This window comes from Pseudopipra pipra, chromosome 7 (genome assembly GCF_036250125.1).
Source record: "Pseudopipra pipra isolate bDixPip1 chromosome 7, bDixPip1.hap1, whole genome shotgun sequence".
Classification (NCBI taxonomy): Eukaryota; Metazoa; Chordata; class Aves; order Passeriformes; family Pipridae; genus Pseudopipra; species Pseudopipra pipra.
The window spans coordinates 5,538,409-5,552,104 of NC_087555.1; the positions used below are offsets into that span (position 1 = coordinate 5,538,409).

The window sequence follows — 13,696 nt, forward strand, 5'->3', positions numbered from 1 at the left end:
TTTTCTTGCAAATGTTTCACTCTGTGGTGTTTTGCAAATCAAGAGGCAAATGGCTGTGCTGTAATCTGCAGTCCAAACTGGTCCCAGTGTGCCCAGGTAATGAGCCCAGCCTTGCTGAGGGGCTTCCAGGCTGGTGCATGTACAGGTTGCAATTCCAGTGGCAATGCAAAGGTGGGGGTAACCAAGAAATCATCCTCCAGGTCAGACAGGTGACTGTTTCTTGACATCTGAGGGACAGCACAAGGCAGGTTGTGCAGTCAGCTGGGACCACAAGCCTGCTGCATTGTCCTTCAGCTGTGAGCACTCTCTGACACTGCACAGGTTGAAGATTCCTGGGATTTTAGAAGCTTGATGCTCTTCCAGGGTAGATTGAATACGGCTTCCTTGTTAGGCAAATGGATCTCTGCTGGTTTATGCAAGCTGATAATCTGACCTCTTTTCTTTTCACAATCTGAAGAAATCTATGATGCTGAAACCCTGAGTCTGTCATTAAATAATTTATATTTTATGCAAGAGGAGTTGAAAAGCTATTTTTTTTTTTCTTTCCTGATTGGGCTATTCAGTGATATCTCTGGGATGGAGTGCATCTGTCTTACATCTGTGCTGGTGACCACGAGATGCGGAAAGCATTGATAAAGTATTTTAGTCTTAAATCCCAGCCCTCCAAGTCTGTTGTTTCAAGGTAACCTTCAGCCTTAGTTCCTTACGTACCAGAATTTTTCTATCCTCCACAGTGGATTCGGATGCAGAATTCAAGATTATCACAGGACATGAGATGGCTTCATATAGTGATGGATCTCAGTGAGAACTGGTGTAGCTGTACTGAATGAACTGAGGATGTAGCCCTTTACAAATACTTGCTTGCTGGCAAACATGAGACGGGTTATAAGAAATGGAACTTTTTTGATAAAGGAAAAAGAATACAATTCTCCTTCAATAAATATCTTCCACTAAATAAATCTGCTTGTACTTTTCACCTTTAGTAACTAATGGTTTCTTACACAGGTTATTTCAGCCAGCTTGTAAATCTAAGGCTGCTCCAATGCAAGCTGACAGCTGTAATTTCTTTTCATGGAGAGGCTGTTTTATGTGTCACAAATGTTCAGTACATGTTTGATAGAAGTTTATAATACTATTGTGAAAGCCAGCTCTCCTCACCAGAAGGCAGAACCCTTCTCTCTGACTGGGAAGCTGCCAACCCTGTCACATTGTATATTTATATTTTCCAGTTAATGTGCAGAATGAGATGGCTTTCAGAATGAGGTTCTTTCCAGAGTGCTTGGAAAAAAACCCTGTTTACTCCCTTTCTTCGTAGAAAATTGTTCACCCTTCAGAATATTGCTCTCTCATCCATAGAGGTTAAGCTATCAGTAGCTCCAGCAGGGACAAGGGAGCTTGCAGTAATATTACTTGCAATGGCCAAGCTATGCTAAGGTTAAAAGCAAGTTTTGGCTTGCCTTAGCAGTGAGAAGGGCATGTGTTGCATCTGATCTTTGCATTGCTGTACCTTCAACATCCCAAGGATACTTATGCTAGCATCAAGTTTTCACTCACCTTTTCCTCTAAAATGGCTTGTTCAAGTGCAGACATCTACAGGAGGTTGTCTTACCTTTCTCAGTTGTGGTGGATCTGGGTCTACGTTGTGAGAGAGCCTTTCAAAGGTGACCCATGTATCTGGGCATTCAGGTCCTTTTGGGAATACAATGTCCCAGTCTCCTGAGTGGTTTTGTGTCTTCCATTTCCATATGCCTGTGGCAGTTAGACATGAACTCACACATACACAGACTCCTATCCATGGGAATGTGCAAACAGAGCATCCAAAAGCAACCCAAAGCCTGTCTATATATGTATATATATATATATATATATATATATATATATATGTATGTATGTCTATATATGTTATCTACCACAAGAGAAAGCCAAATATTTGAGCAGTGATTGAAAAAATATTTAATTAAGAGCAGAGGGGACTCTAGTTAGTGTATTTGAGAAGGCAATTGCCTAGATATTTAATATGCAGTAGTAAATCTTCTGTAGTTGCAGTCAAACTTAGTATGAGAAAATTTACCCTGGTGTTGTAACAAAATATGTCTTAGCTGGGAGTGACTTGGGCTTCAGGATCCAGATGTTTGTCTTGGGAATGGCTCTGTATGAGCACATGCAGAAATTTCTGTGCACCCCCACACATGCTCTCAGCACAGAAAGATGTATTTGCCTCTTAGCACAGTCTCGAGGATCTTCGTTTTGCCCAGCAAAGCACTGTTTCTAAATCCTAGCTTTGATGCTGCATCTAAAAAATTTCCTTTTTCAGAAGTCCTTCCGCCCCAGGTTCCTGAGCATAGCAGAACTATTGCATGAGGAAGGGTTCAAGGTAGGTGGTTTCAGTTATTTAAAGCTAGAGAGCTTTCAAAATCTGAAACGTCCTCAGCCTGCTGCAGGAACAAGTTGGAGTTTCTTTGGAGACAGGGAAAAAAGGATATTTTCAATGTAGAACAGGAATTTTAAGCTGAGTGATCCATGAAGTCAGCAGGTATCACCCAACTAAAAGTTTTCATGATTACTTAATTATATGGGACTTGTGAGGGCAGGAACAATTCCAGCTCTGCTATCAGCCTGCAGCCAGGATGGACATTACAAACTCCTCTAAGTTCTCCAAGAAACAAAAATGCCAACAGGATGCCATGTGTGGCAGGAGACAAGGAAGAGAAAACTTTTTGTATGGAGAAGATTTTTATAGGGCTACTATAAAAGGTTTTCAGTGATATTCACAAGCTGCAGAGATACGAACTCTGTGGTGTTTTTATATCCCTCTTGTAACTCTTCTGCATCATTTGGCATCCATGTCTCTACAGAAAGGCAACTACCAACACAGCCACAGAAGACTGGTGAGAGCTTTTACAGTTCTGCCTTTCAAAGCTTAGTGCTAGGCCTGAAAAAAGAAAAAAAAAAAAGGAAGTGGCAAAAAAAATCATAAGTGATTGAACTTAAGCCCTATTGAAAGTCAGAGGGATTTAGTTTCTTCTAAGTCACTTCATTGCTTCTGGATGTGTTACTGCCATTTGTTGGCTATCATCCATCAGGAAATCCCAGATAACAGAAATCTGGGAAAGTCATTCTGTACTTGTGTCTCTCTGTATGGAGAGACACCTTTGTTATGAAAAATTCCCTCCAAAATCAGCTCTTACAACCAAGACTGTGTGTTAGATCAGACCACATGAGTTAAATGAAAAGATTTGGTATGAAGAAGCACACAGTAAATAACCTTTTTTTTTCTCCTTGATAGCTTTATGCCACAGAAGGAACCTCATACTGGCTCAATGCTAATGGTATCCCAGCAAATCCTGTGGCATGGCCATCGCAGGAAAGCCAGAGTTCAAGTCTCCCTCCCATCAGGAGGTAAGAGTAATGCTCACCTCATCAAAATTGCAGCAAATACAAGGGGCAAATTGCTGGCCCTATTGAGATCAGTGGGACTTAGATTCAATCCAAAAGTTTTGGTTTATCTGATTCTGTCTGGAATTGCCCCAGCAGGGAGTTTTCAGCTTGATTAATGAGCATCTCATTGAGTAGTCCTATTTAATATGGCTTGGAGGTATTGCTCCATGTTACACTTTCATGCAAGAATACATGGAATCTGAATATTTAGCCTTTAACAACAGTCAGTCATGCCTTTAACAGAGTTGTGCTGGGCTGTATGAAGGCTGAATATTGCTTTGCATTGCTGATTGGAACAGAAATAAAGCCCAGATTCCTGAGTTGCAACTTAGTGCCTTAACCCCTGGTTTCTTGGGGTGAAGACTAAACTCAAATGAAAATTTTCAGTGTTGTTTGTCTCCATGCCTGTGCTATTCATCAGAGGTCTTTATTAGGCGGGACACACTGTGATACTTTCTTGTGAATTCTCTCTTCAGGCTGGTGAGGGATGGGAAAATAGATCTGGTGATTAACCTGCCCAATAGCAACACCAAGTTTGTCCATGATAATTATGTGATTCGGAGGATGGCTATTGACAGCGGGATTGCTCTTCTCACTAACTTCCAGGTACTTCCCATGTTGTTCCTTCTCCTCTTACACATAAGAGCCTTCAGAGCTTGCAAGCTCTTGTGACCATAGATTCCAGAATGTCTGTACCCTCATTATCTGACAAGTAATGTATCTGAAAATCATGACAACACATTGGTTTGAATGTGTTTTCTTTTTGCTACTGTACAAAATAACGCTGTTCTGAGTAAAACAAAACAAAACAAAAAAAAACAAACAAGAAAATCCCGAGTCCTGTACTGCAGCTGAAGTTGTGGCTGCATCATTTTCACTTCAGAGCAAACCTCTCACACAGGATTGCCTGTAACATGTTTGAATTATGCATGGGAACAACTTCATAGTGGGATGTTTTTCCAGTATGGTCCTTAAACCTTACAGCAGGATGTTGCTGGGCTTTCTTAAATGATCCTTGGGGCAATCCAGTTCCAACGTGTCATCCAAGTGGAATTGCTGCCTGTGTTGTTGTGGTCTCCAATTGCTACTCATTACATGTCTGTAGCTCCTGACAAACCCCTTTCACATACTGATAGGGGAAGAGATATTTGGTAATGCAAAGTGGGACTCCTGCTGCCAGCAGTACCCTGCCTTCCTTTGCAAGTGACTTCCACTGTCACCAAAGAGCCTCATCTGGCTCTCATTAAGCAACAGCAGCCAAACTCCCACTGATGTTGGTGGGTGCTGACATGAAACCCAGTGACTTGAACTGGTGTCCAGCTGTGCAAAATCTTCTGCTGTGATCGGAGTGAGTGGAGAGCAGAGAGAATGCCAAACTGTAAGTTCATAGGCTGGATGATGTCAGACATCATTAGAAGGAATGGGGAATTGAAGACCCATTCTTTGCCTACAAGCAAAACACACTCTGACAACCAGAACAGGGGTCCCCATCCAAAATTTATTACTGCACCTGCTTGATGCATTTCACTGAACTGTTTTGATGGCAGAGTTATAATCTCTGAGTTTGAGAGAGGAAAGCTGCCTTGGTTCTCTTTAGCTTTGGGCTGTATGGAGAAACAACAGCTCTCATGGGACAGAGCTGTCTTGCCAAGGAAGCCCAGCACATCCATGTCTCTCCAGCTGGACAGGCAGGTTCCAGAGGGCTGCAGCCAGCACCTGTGCACAACTGGTATTGATTTGGATGGACTCAAGGACTAGACCTGCACAGCGTAATTTCAGGGTGACAGAGTAGAAGTGTGGAGCCTGCTCTATCACTTAGCCTTCTGCAGAAGGCTTTGCAATGCTCAGTCCTCCTCTGCTTTATGTTGGCAGGTGACAAAACTTTTTGCTGAAGCTGTCAAATACTCTGGGAAATTGGACTTCAGGAGTCTCTTCCACTACAGACAGTTTGATAATGGAAACACTTCATAGAAGAACTCTCTCCAACCTGCAAGCTTGCTGCTTCTGGCACCACAAAAGAGAGGGGATCTCAGATCATCCTACTAGTCATCTTTTCATGCATTTTGTAGCATCTGCACCAATTGCTTTTCCAGCTCACACAAATTAATTTCTAGCCAATACTTTTGCCTGCTCACTGGAAAGCCATCCTCTCCCTAGTCTCTCCACTGTCTTCTCCATATTTCCACATAGGATCAAATATTGGTTTCTTACTAGATGGGTAGATCCAGACACCACCATAGCAGAGAAGATGAAAAGAAACACAAGTGATCCTACATAGGAGTTGTTCCTTCTTTTCATAAGCAAGCCTTCTCCTTCTTAGAAATGCCTTCCTTGGATCCATACTCCCAGCTATTTGCATGCTGGACTACTAGAGTCTGGCCCCAAACTCCCATAGAAAGACATGGAGCTTTCTCTTTCCATTGCTGATTATTGGAGATTTTATGACTGTAAAAATAAAATGTTTTCCTGCTTGATCCACCTGATGACACCATGGATGCCTGTCACAGTGTTGAGTATGATCAGAGCTCTTTAAAGACAGATAAACACAAATTCCCCACGATTCCCTGTCTGCAACAGCAGACAGGCATGATGCAGCTGCTTTTTGTTTGGTTTTTAACCCTGAAGAATCATCTTTTTCAGCATGCAGATTTGATGGGAGAAGGCTGCATGTATGTGCCCTGGAATTGCTTCCAAGTTCTCCTCAGTCCTTCAGGCTATTATCACTATTATTTTTTAAATTCTAGTTCAACGTTGTGAATTCAGGTGGCTGTCCCTGTATCATAAAGGCTCTCTCTCAGCTTTGTGTCTGGCTTCAAAAGTGGAGAACTCCCCAGAGACTTTTGTGTGTTGCTGTCTAACATTTTATGCCATGATTGTGGGCATTAAAATCGAATCCATTTAAAATGAAGTGTTGCAGTGCTTTACCTCTCCCGGTTAAGTGACCCCTTCACCTTCATTCCCACCTTCTCTGCTGCTTTTTCAGCTCTGGCAGCACCTGCAAATGCTGTCCATGGAGCAGACACCCCCTTGGCACATGGGCCCCAAGAAGCTTAGAGTGTGGGGACAGAATGAGGGTGAAGAGTTAGTCTGGGGTTTCTTAAATTAATGCTGCAACATTTCAGGAAGGATATAAAATTTGATGAGAGCTGTTATTGGTACATGCAAAGGATCAGGCAGAGGCTGTGGTGCCTTTAGATACCATGGGACTCTCTGAACCATTGGTGCTAACTGCCAAGACCAAATTTTAAGACAGATTTTATTTCTGATCTGGTTGACATCCCAAGTGCTCTTGTCATAGTATTTCTTCAGTACTAGCTTTTGTGATGAACACACATGCCTGCTCTATGAAAGGAGAGCTTCGCACATTTAGAATAGAGATGTTATTAAAAAAACCCACAACAGCAAAAGAAAACCCTCAAACAACCCAAAACTTTGGAGGATCCCAAAGGCATCAATTGTTCACCCATTCAGTTGTGAAATGGAAGACTAATGGTGGTTAATGAAGCAGCACCCTACAGGCACCTTGCCATATTCTTTCAGTGGCAAAAATCCCATTAATAACTGGTGTCATCTCACATCCACCCACCCTGCTTTTACCTCTAGTGGTGAACCAAGCGACATCTTAAAACATCTGTATTCTCTTGTTCTTACATTTCTATTTTGTCACTTCTCTTATGAATTGAAAATGCAATAAATGCCTGGATTGTGACAGCTACTCCTTCTTAAATTCTGTGTAGCCTGGATTCTGCCCTTCTTTTTTTAAGTCTTTTTTTAAAGCATTAATGAACACTAGTCTGTTAGGAAACCATCATTCTCATATCTGACAGTGACTGCATCATTTGTGTGGAGCTGCCAAATACCTCAGAGGTGATGAGGTGATGGAAAAAGAGTAGCAGGACAGTGGAAATGCTCCTTCTCTTCAGCTGTTGTACTAAAGAGAAGGGAGAAGCCCTGATCCCCCAGGAGGGGCATGTAAAATGTGAGGAGCCAGATGACAGAGCAGTGGACTAACAAACATTGAAGAGATGGGAACTTTAAAGAAGGGGCTCTCAGTTTTGGAAAAAATGGGAAAACCTTTGCTGCTTTTAATTCAACTTTCTTGAACAGTGCTCCTGCCAGTTAGTGGGGGTGTAGCTATAGAATGTATCTATACATTCCAGTTACTGCAGCACCTGCAGGAACTTCATCCACAGCTCCATTGGTGTCCACAGGCTCTCATACAGTTGGAGTGCAATTCAGTAGAAAAACACACGGGGGCTGAATACATACTGAGTACTCTGTAATTATGCAGTAGTGTTATGTTTTGCTGCCGGTGCTAAACCCTGGGCCCCTTTCCCCCTCCTCTGAAGCAGGTGACACTGATGTTCTTCCAACACTTACACCCATCTGTACAAACGCAATCCACTGCGCTGTGTTTTTCCCCATCTTCTTTTGGTGTCTCCTCCCCTTCCCTGCTGAAGAAAAAATTTCTTTTTACTCTGACAGATGCAAGGTGAAATTCCAACTCCTGTCATGGTCAGAAGGAGTCAAGAAATCATGCTCCAGCTTACCTGGGGCACACACTGATGCTGGCTGAATTTATTTCCTGATATGCTTTTCTTTTTTGTGCTGACAGTACAGCAAAAGATTTATGAGTATCTACAGGGATCAATGTAGAGCTAAAAAAAAGTTATAGTTAGTATCCTTTGTATCAAGCTCATCTCTGCTTTCAACAGGTTGTGCCTTATATATGTACAAATCTTTTTCTTATTAATCTTGGAGAAGGTGACAATGACAGATGAAAGAGGTGGCTGTTCAGAACAAGAAATTTGCTAATCTATGAGCAGTCAAATAATTTTACTCTTTTTTACTGTCTTAAAAGAGGGTTGATAAAAGAAATGCATGAAAATGTAAGAGACAGTACAAAGCCCAACTTTTGAGATAAGCACAAGAAATGGTGACAAGAGCCACGATGAAATATGAAGGGAACTAATTTTTAGTAACAGAGATTTTTTTTTCTCAGTAATCAATCTGCTGAGCCACTCTCTGGAGCTATAGTTCTCCTAGTGTGCTAAATGCTGGGAAGCTCTGGAGACTTGATTTCCCAGGAGACGCTGTAGAATAGTGAAGTCAGGCACTTTCTCTGGTTGGTCACCTTCCTGGATTTACTGTTCTGGAGTTAACACCTTTTATATCACCTGGGGATTGCTCAGACAGCCAACTCCTGCAGAGATTAGTAGCAAAGCTGGGATAGTTTGGCACGTTGAAAGCAAGAAGAAAAGAATGTAAGAGAAAGGATAACTTAGTGCTACGAGTTTTTCTGTTCCTGGTAGAGCTCTTAGAACACAGCAAGATGAAAGCATATGCTTTATGTAAGTGGAACAAAATCAGTGAAAAGCTTTAAGAAACCTCTTTCCTATGAGACCATTTGAAACCATCAAAATCAGGTTTGTGAAAGTCCTAGGAAGTAGCCAAATAGGAAAGACTCCATAATCTGAAAGAGCTCTTGGCAGTGAGCAGAGAAATGAGCTTTGCTTGGGCTGCAGGTTGTTGGGTTTTCCTGAACTGGATGTCATCACCAGTCTGTAAGGTATCTTTTTTTCCTTCCCCACATACCAAATATATTTTGGATTCTTAAGGTTTAAAAGCCTATTTGTGGTTGCATCAGAGGCATCTGGGAGGACAGCACCTCTGTATCTTTGTAATAAAGTGATCCATAAAAGTAGGGAAGGGATTGGAAGTTAGCACTGTGCTAAACCCCACAACTAGTACTGTGTGCAGTACTAGTAGTTGGATGCACACCTGCTGCCTCTATCCCAGTGTGATGCCAACAACCACTAGCAGGAGGATGGGCTCGTGCAACAACCAAGATGAGGTGGTAAGTGAGAGAGGATGTCTGGCTCCTTCTGTTTATAGTCTTTATAACACCAAACCATAGTCAGAACAGCCTGGACCTTGGGAACCTTTCATCACATAACCAGTGCTGCTGCCATCTCTGCAAGGACAGGAGGTGCTGCATTAGCCATCTGCAGGACATTGAAATCTGCTCTGCTACAAGTTAGCTGCCAAACAGTTCCCAAACCTTCTGTTTTGATTCTTTTCTGCATCTCAGTGTCTAACACTGTATAAGGTATTTATAGGGAGTAACCTAGTCATGCTGTAACATTTGTTTCACTCTTACATTGAAGAGAATTTAAATATGAATATTTTGATGTGTCCTAATTAAATGGAGAACATGATATTTTGTCATTAGCTAAATAGGCTAAACTCTCACTCATTCTTCTAATTAAAATATATTCAATTGTGCAGGCTGATAATACCAGTTGAGATAAACTCTTTTAATTCATGGAAGTTTGTAAAAATGAAACTGAGAGACAAAAGCATTTGTTGCAAATTATGTTCAAGCTTTATGAAAATGTACTTTGGGGAAAAGATGAATAATTTCTAGGGAGTAATGCTAGTGCTTTGAGATTACCATAATCTTGTCTAAGATATTATCCAAAAGTAGTAAGTGCAGCTTTTTGCAGGGAGCTTCAAAGAGTGTCAAGAGTTTGTAGTTCTCTCACAATTCATCCTCCCAGGGAAAGTTTCTTGTTATTAATGGTCAATTTTTTACTCCTATACAATATACATACAATGAGTATATGCTGCTGTATATCGGTTTTTGGTAGTTTCTTCGGAGCTGCTTATGCTAGAGCAAAGCCAGCAGAACGCTGCTGTGCTTGATTTTACACTGCTTTTAGTCTCTGGTGTAAATGATAGCCCAAGATATTCATATGGAAAATCAGGTGCCTTTTCAGGAAAAACATTTGCTCTTCCAGCTCTAGACAATCTTGTTCTTTTTTTCTGACTTCCTGAGCATTACTAAATGCTGCCAAGCTCTTGTCCTTCAAGATCTCTTGTAGTAATGAGACCTCATTATAGCTTAAAGCAGTCCTCTGCTATTCACTGTCTTTGAGAGGCATTACAATCCATCCCCTTCTGACAGAAGCACTGAGAACAACTCAGAAAAGTGGGTTATGTTCTGACTAAGCATCACTGAAGTGTTTGCTGCCTTTCAGGATTCATGGGAGACAGAACGGTGGAGGTGAAGCCATCAAAATGGGATCTTTGTCGAGGGTCAAGCTTGAGCTTTAGTCAGGTTTTAAATGTGTTGATGTGGCCATCTGAAAACACATAAATAGCGTGTTCTTACTGCCAGCAGGGCTGACTCCTTAGTATATCCTAAAATAGGCATTGAAATCTTTTGTAGTGCTCTTCCAATCTCTATTTTGCAGCTTAACCTGAGCTGTTGATCCTGAAATGAAGGTCTTGATAATGCTCTGTCATTTATAGCTCATTTGGATATCCAAACACCTAATGCCTCAGCAATAGTGCCTCTTGAGGAGTATCTCCTGTGCAGTTTTCAAGTGGACAGCAAAACATGGCTGTTAGAGCTTTGCCCAGGTAAGCAAAGAAATCCTGTGATGCTGGAGAGGAGGGGGTATATGCCCGTGTTGTGATGGACGTCAGTAACACACAGTACAGTAGTGCCATCCACCATCTGAACTCTGGGCAGACCAGACAGAGAAAATGCAGACCCCAGAGACACTTGGGCACAGGCCCCAGAGGGCACAGAGAGAGTACGGGGGAAGACGGATTGACATTTAAGTCACTAAATTCCACATCTGTTAGTTAGCTCACGTTTGCTAGTAAATGCTTTTCAGTAATTCCTGGTAGACGGGAGAGCCTCAGAGCTAGTTAGACTTTGAAAGGGCTGGAAGCTGTTTCAAGTGCAAGAGCAGTCATGTTCTGTAGCTGGCTGGGAGAGAAACAGATGAGTGGGGCACCAAAATGAGAAATACCAGAGTTTAACTGATGGTCCTTCTCCATCCTCATGCTCTCCTCACGCAGTTCAGGCTGGGTGTGAGAAATGCTGCTGGACTGGAGGTGGAGTGGTTAATTTCTGGTTTGGAATTGCAGCAGCATCTGATGGGGAAGACAGTCAATGTGGGCCACAGCCACACTGACACAGAGCAGGAGTCACTGCTTGTGCTGTGGTCTAGGTTGCCACCACTGTTACTCCTCAACTAGAGCTCGCCTACAGCGCATAAGTGAGTGCATGGCAAAAGAGCCACTTGCAATTTCTGTTCTTACTACCGAGAATGTTCCTGAAATTAAGCTGGAGACATCCAACTGTTCTGAGGTGAAAGTACCTCTGAGCAGATAATAAAGATATGAGACCTCAGGAGAGAGGAGTTATGAAGAAACATGTCCAGGAGTTCCTCAAAGATTGCATTTCTGTCCTGTGGAATCTAAACTTGGCACAATAGCTCTGGTTTATATATTAATTATATATAGGCATCTTTAACTAAAAACTGTTGGGTTTTTTTTTTAAATTAACTGCAGGAAAACCAACCTTAACAAACTCTGTTCACTCTCTGCCATCAAGAAAAACCTATCAACAATAATTGTTGGGGTTTTAGTTTTCAAAGAACCCATAATTAAATTTTATTGTTTCAGAAGTGATTAGAATTCATTACTTACATGATGACTTCCATGATTAATTACTTCCATGGTGGACTTCTGTAATGGGCTCTGATGCTCATTATCTGCTTTAAAATGGGAGTGGCTTTTTGGCAGAATTCCTTTGTTTACCACAATTCCTTTCTGTTACATTCCTTCCCAGAGGAAGTCCATCGCAAAGGCCGTTCATTCTAAGAAATTAACTGAAAAATGACAGGTGTTGTTTTAATATATCATCTTCAGCAGAATGGGATGAACTCAACAGAATGGCTTCTCCCAGTGGTAAAACAGAAATGCTGTGAAGCTAGAGAAAGCCCCTTCCACACTGGATGGATTTTCAAACACGTGCATTAGGGCTGAGTGCTGTATACAATTTTTTAAAAAATTGTATTCTGGTGCTAATCTCATCCTGTGTAGAGGGGAGGAGGTGTCACAGATTCACTCAGGTATTATAAGAAATAATGGTAGTTGTCTTTATGTGCTGTTATGCTGGTTGAAGATGCTTTCCTCACCAATTTGCTTGGCTTGAGTTTGACCTTCCAGTTATTAGAGCTGTGACTTACATTAAGCTTGATTTGGATGCTGGGTGGCACTTGGAAGTCCTACTGACTTCCTAAAGAGCCAGAGTACCCCTTGTTGGAGACCAGCCACATCTCATTCTCTATCTGTAGACATCTCTTGCTGTTTGGGATCTGCCCAAGAAAAAGCCTTGGCTTTGGACCTGCAGTATCATACCCCGCTTTAAGAATTGTGCTCTCCAAAGTCCTTTCTTGCCATCATAACAACTTCCAAAAGCTGCACGCTGTGCTCAGCAGCAGTGCTCCTGGGTCTCAACTGAAGAGCAGGGCTCGATGCCTCGTGATGTTTGCCTGAAACAAATCCTGCAGCCCTTCCATGCCATGCACAGTGGAGGTATTTAGCCTTTCATCTCTGCTGTTAACCCATAGCAATGGGCAGCTCTGTAAAATCCACTTATGCAGAGAACCTAATCCAAACCCACCCAATTACTTGTGTGTAGTTGTCCACTGGTGAGAGGATGACTTAAAGGATGCCAGAGTCCTTCAAAGGCACTGTGTAAAACATCTGGTGAATGGGATTGCATAAGAACTGTATAAAATAGTGCTAAATACAGTGTGGCTTCAGTCTTAGGCTTTATTTTTAGAGGGTTAGAGTGCTTCAGAGGATGTATTTATAATAAGGAGATGTTTTATCTCAATGCAGGATGTTGCTCTTGCAGAAAAAATATGATACAATTTTTATGCACTTGTCATGATATAAATTATGTAGAGTAATGGACACTTCATTACAAACCTTGAGAGTTAGCACACAAAGGCTTCCTCCCTCTGAATTGTGATAACTTCTGGAATTGAATTGATTTAGTTTAATTATCTGTCCCATAGAAAGTTATCACTGTCTATTCAACTTCGGGACATAACAGAACGTAGGAATCATTTGCCCTGTAGAAATGGAAGATTTACAGTGTAAGAAGTTTAGTCACAGATTATTTGTGTGACAAGTCTCCAGTCCAGCTGAATTAATTTACATATGTGAAATTGTTAATAAAATGGGTTTTATTAAAATGTGTTAATGGCACCAGGAATGCCCTCAGTTGCTCAATTCAACAGCTTATAGGCGCTTGGATAAGGAAGAGCCTCAGGAAGGTGAAGAGGTTTTGCTTTGCAGTGAATCTTGAAAGCTTGTATGGTAGAATCTGTATTTACAGCATTTTGTAATTAGGAGCACCACATATCACTGTGATCCAAGCTGGAGAGGG

The 13,696-nt window shown here is 41.7% G+C and overlaps 1 protein-coding gene across 5 annotated transcripts in view; it reads left to right on the forward strand.

Moving 5' to 3' along the window:
* The window catches only part of CPS1 (carbamoyl-phosphate synthase 1), a 170,427-nt gene extending 159,549 nt beyond the window's left edge, over window positions 1–10,878 (forward strand). For 4 of the 5 annotated variants that reach the window (XM_064661942.1, XM_064661943.1, XM_064661945.1 and 1 more), the window contains 4 exons: window positions 2,315–2,374; window positions 3,287–3,399; window positions 3,915–4,044; window positions 5,311–7,153. In XM_064661942.1, coding sequence (XP_064518012.1) covers window positions 2,315–2,374; window positions 3,287–3,399; window positions 3,915–4,044; window positions 5,311–5,409 — 402 coding nt within the window. In that variant the 3' untranslated portion in view covers window positions 5,410–7,153. Of the gene's footprint in view, window positions 1–2,314; window positions 2,375–3,286; window positions 3,400–3,914; window positions 4,045–5,310; window positions 7,154–10,752 lie in introns of those variants that run through there. The other variant, XM_064661946.1, reaches the window with a different exon arrangement.
* Window positions 10,879–13,696: the final 2,818 nt, after the last annotated feature.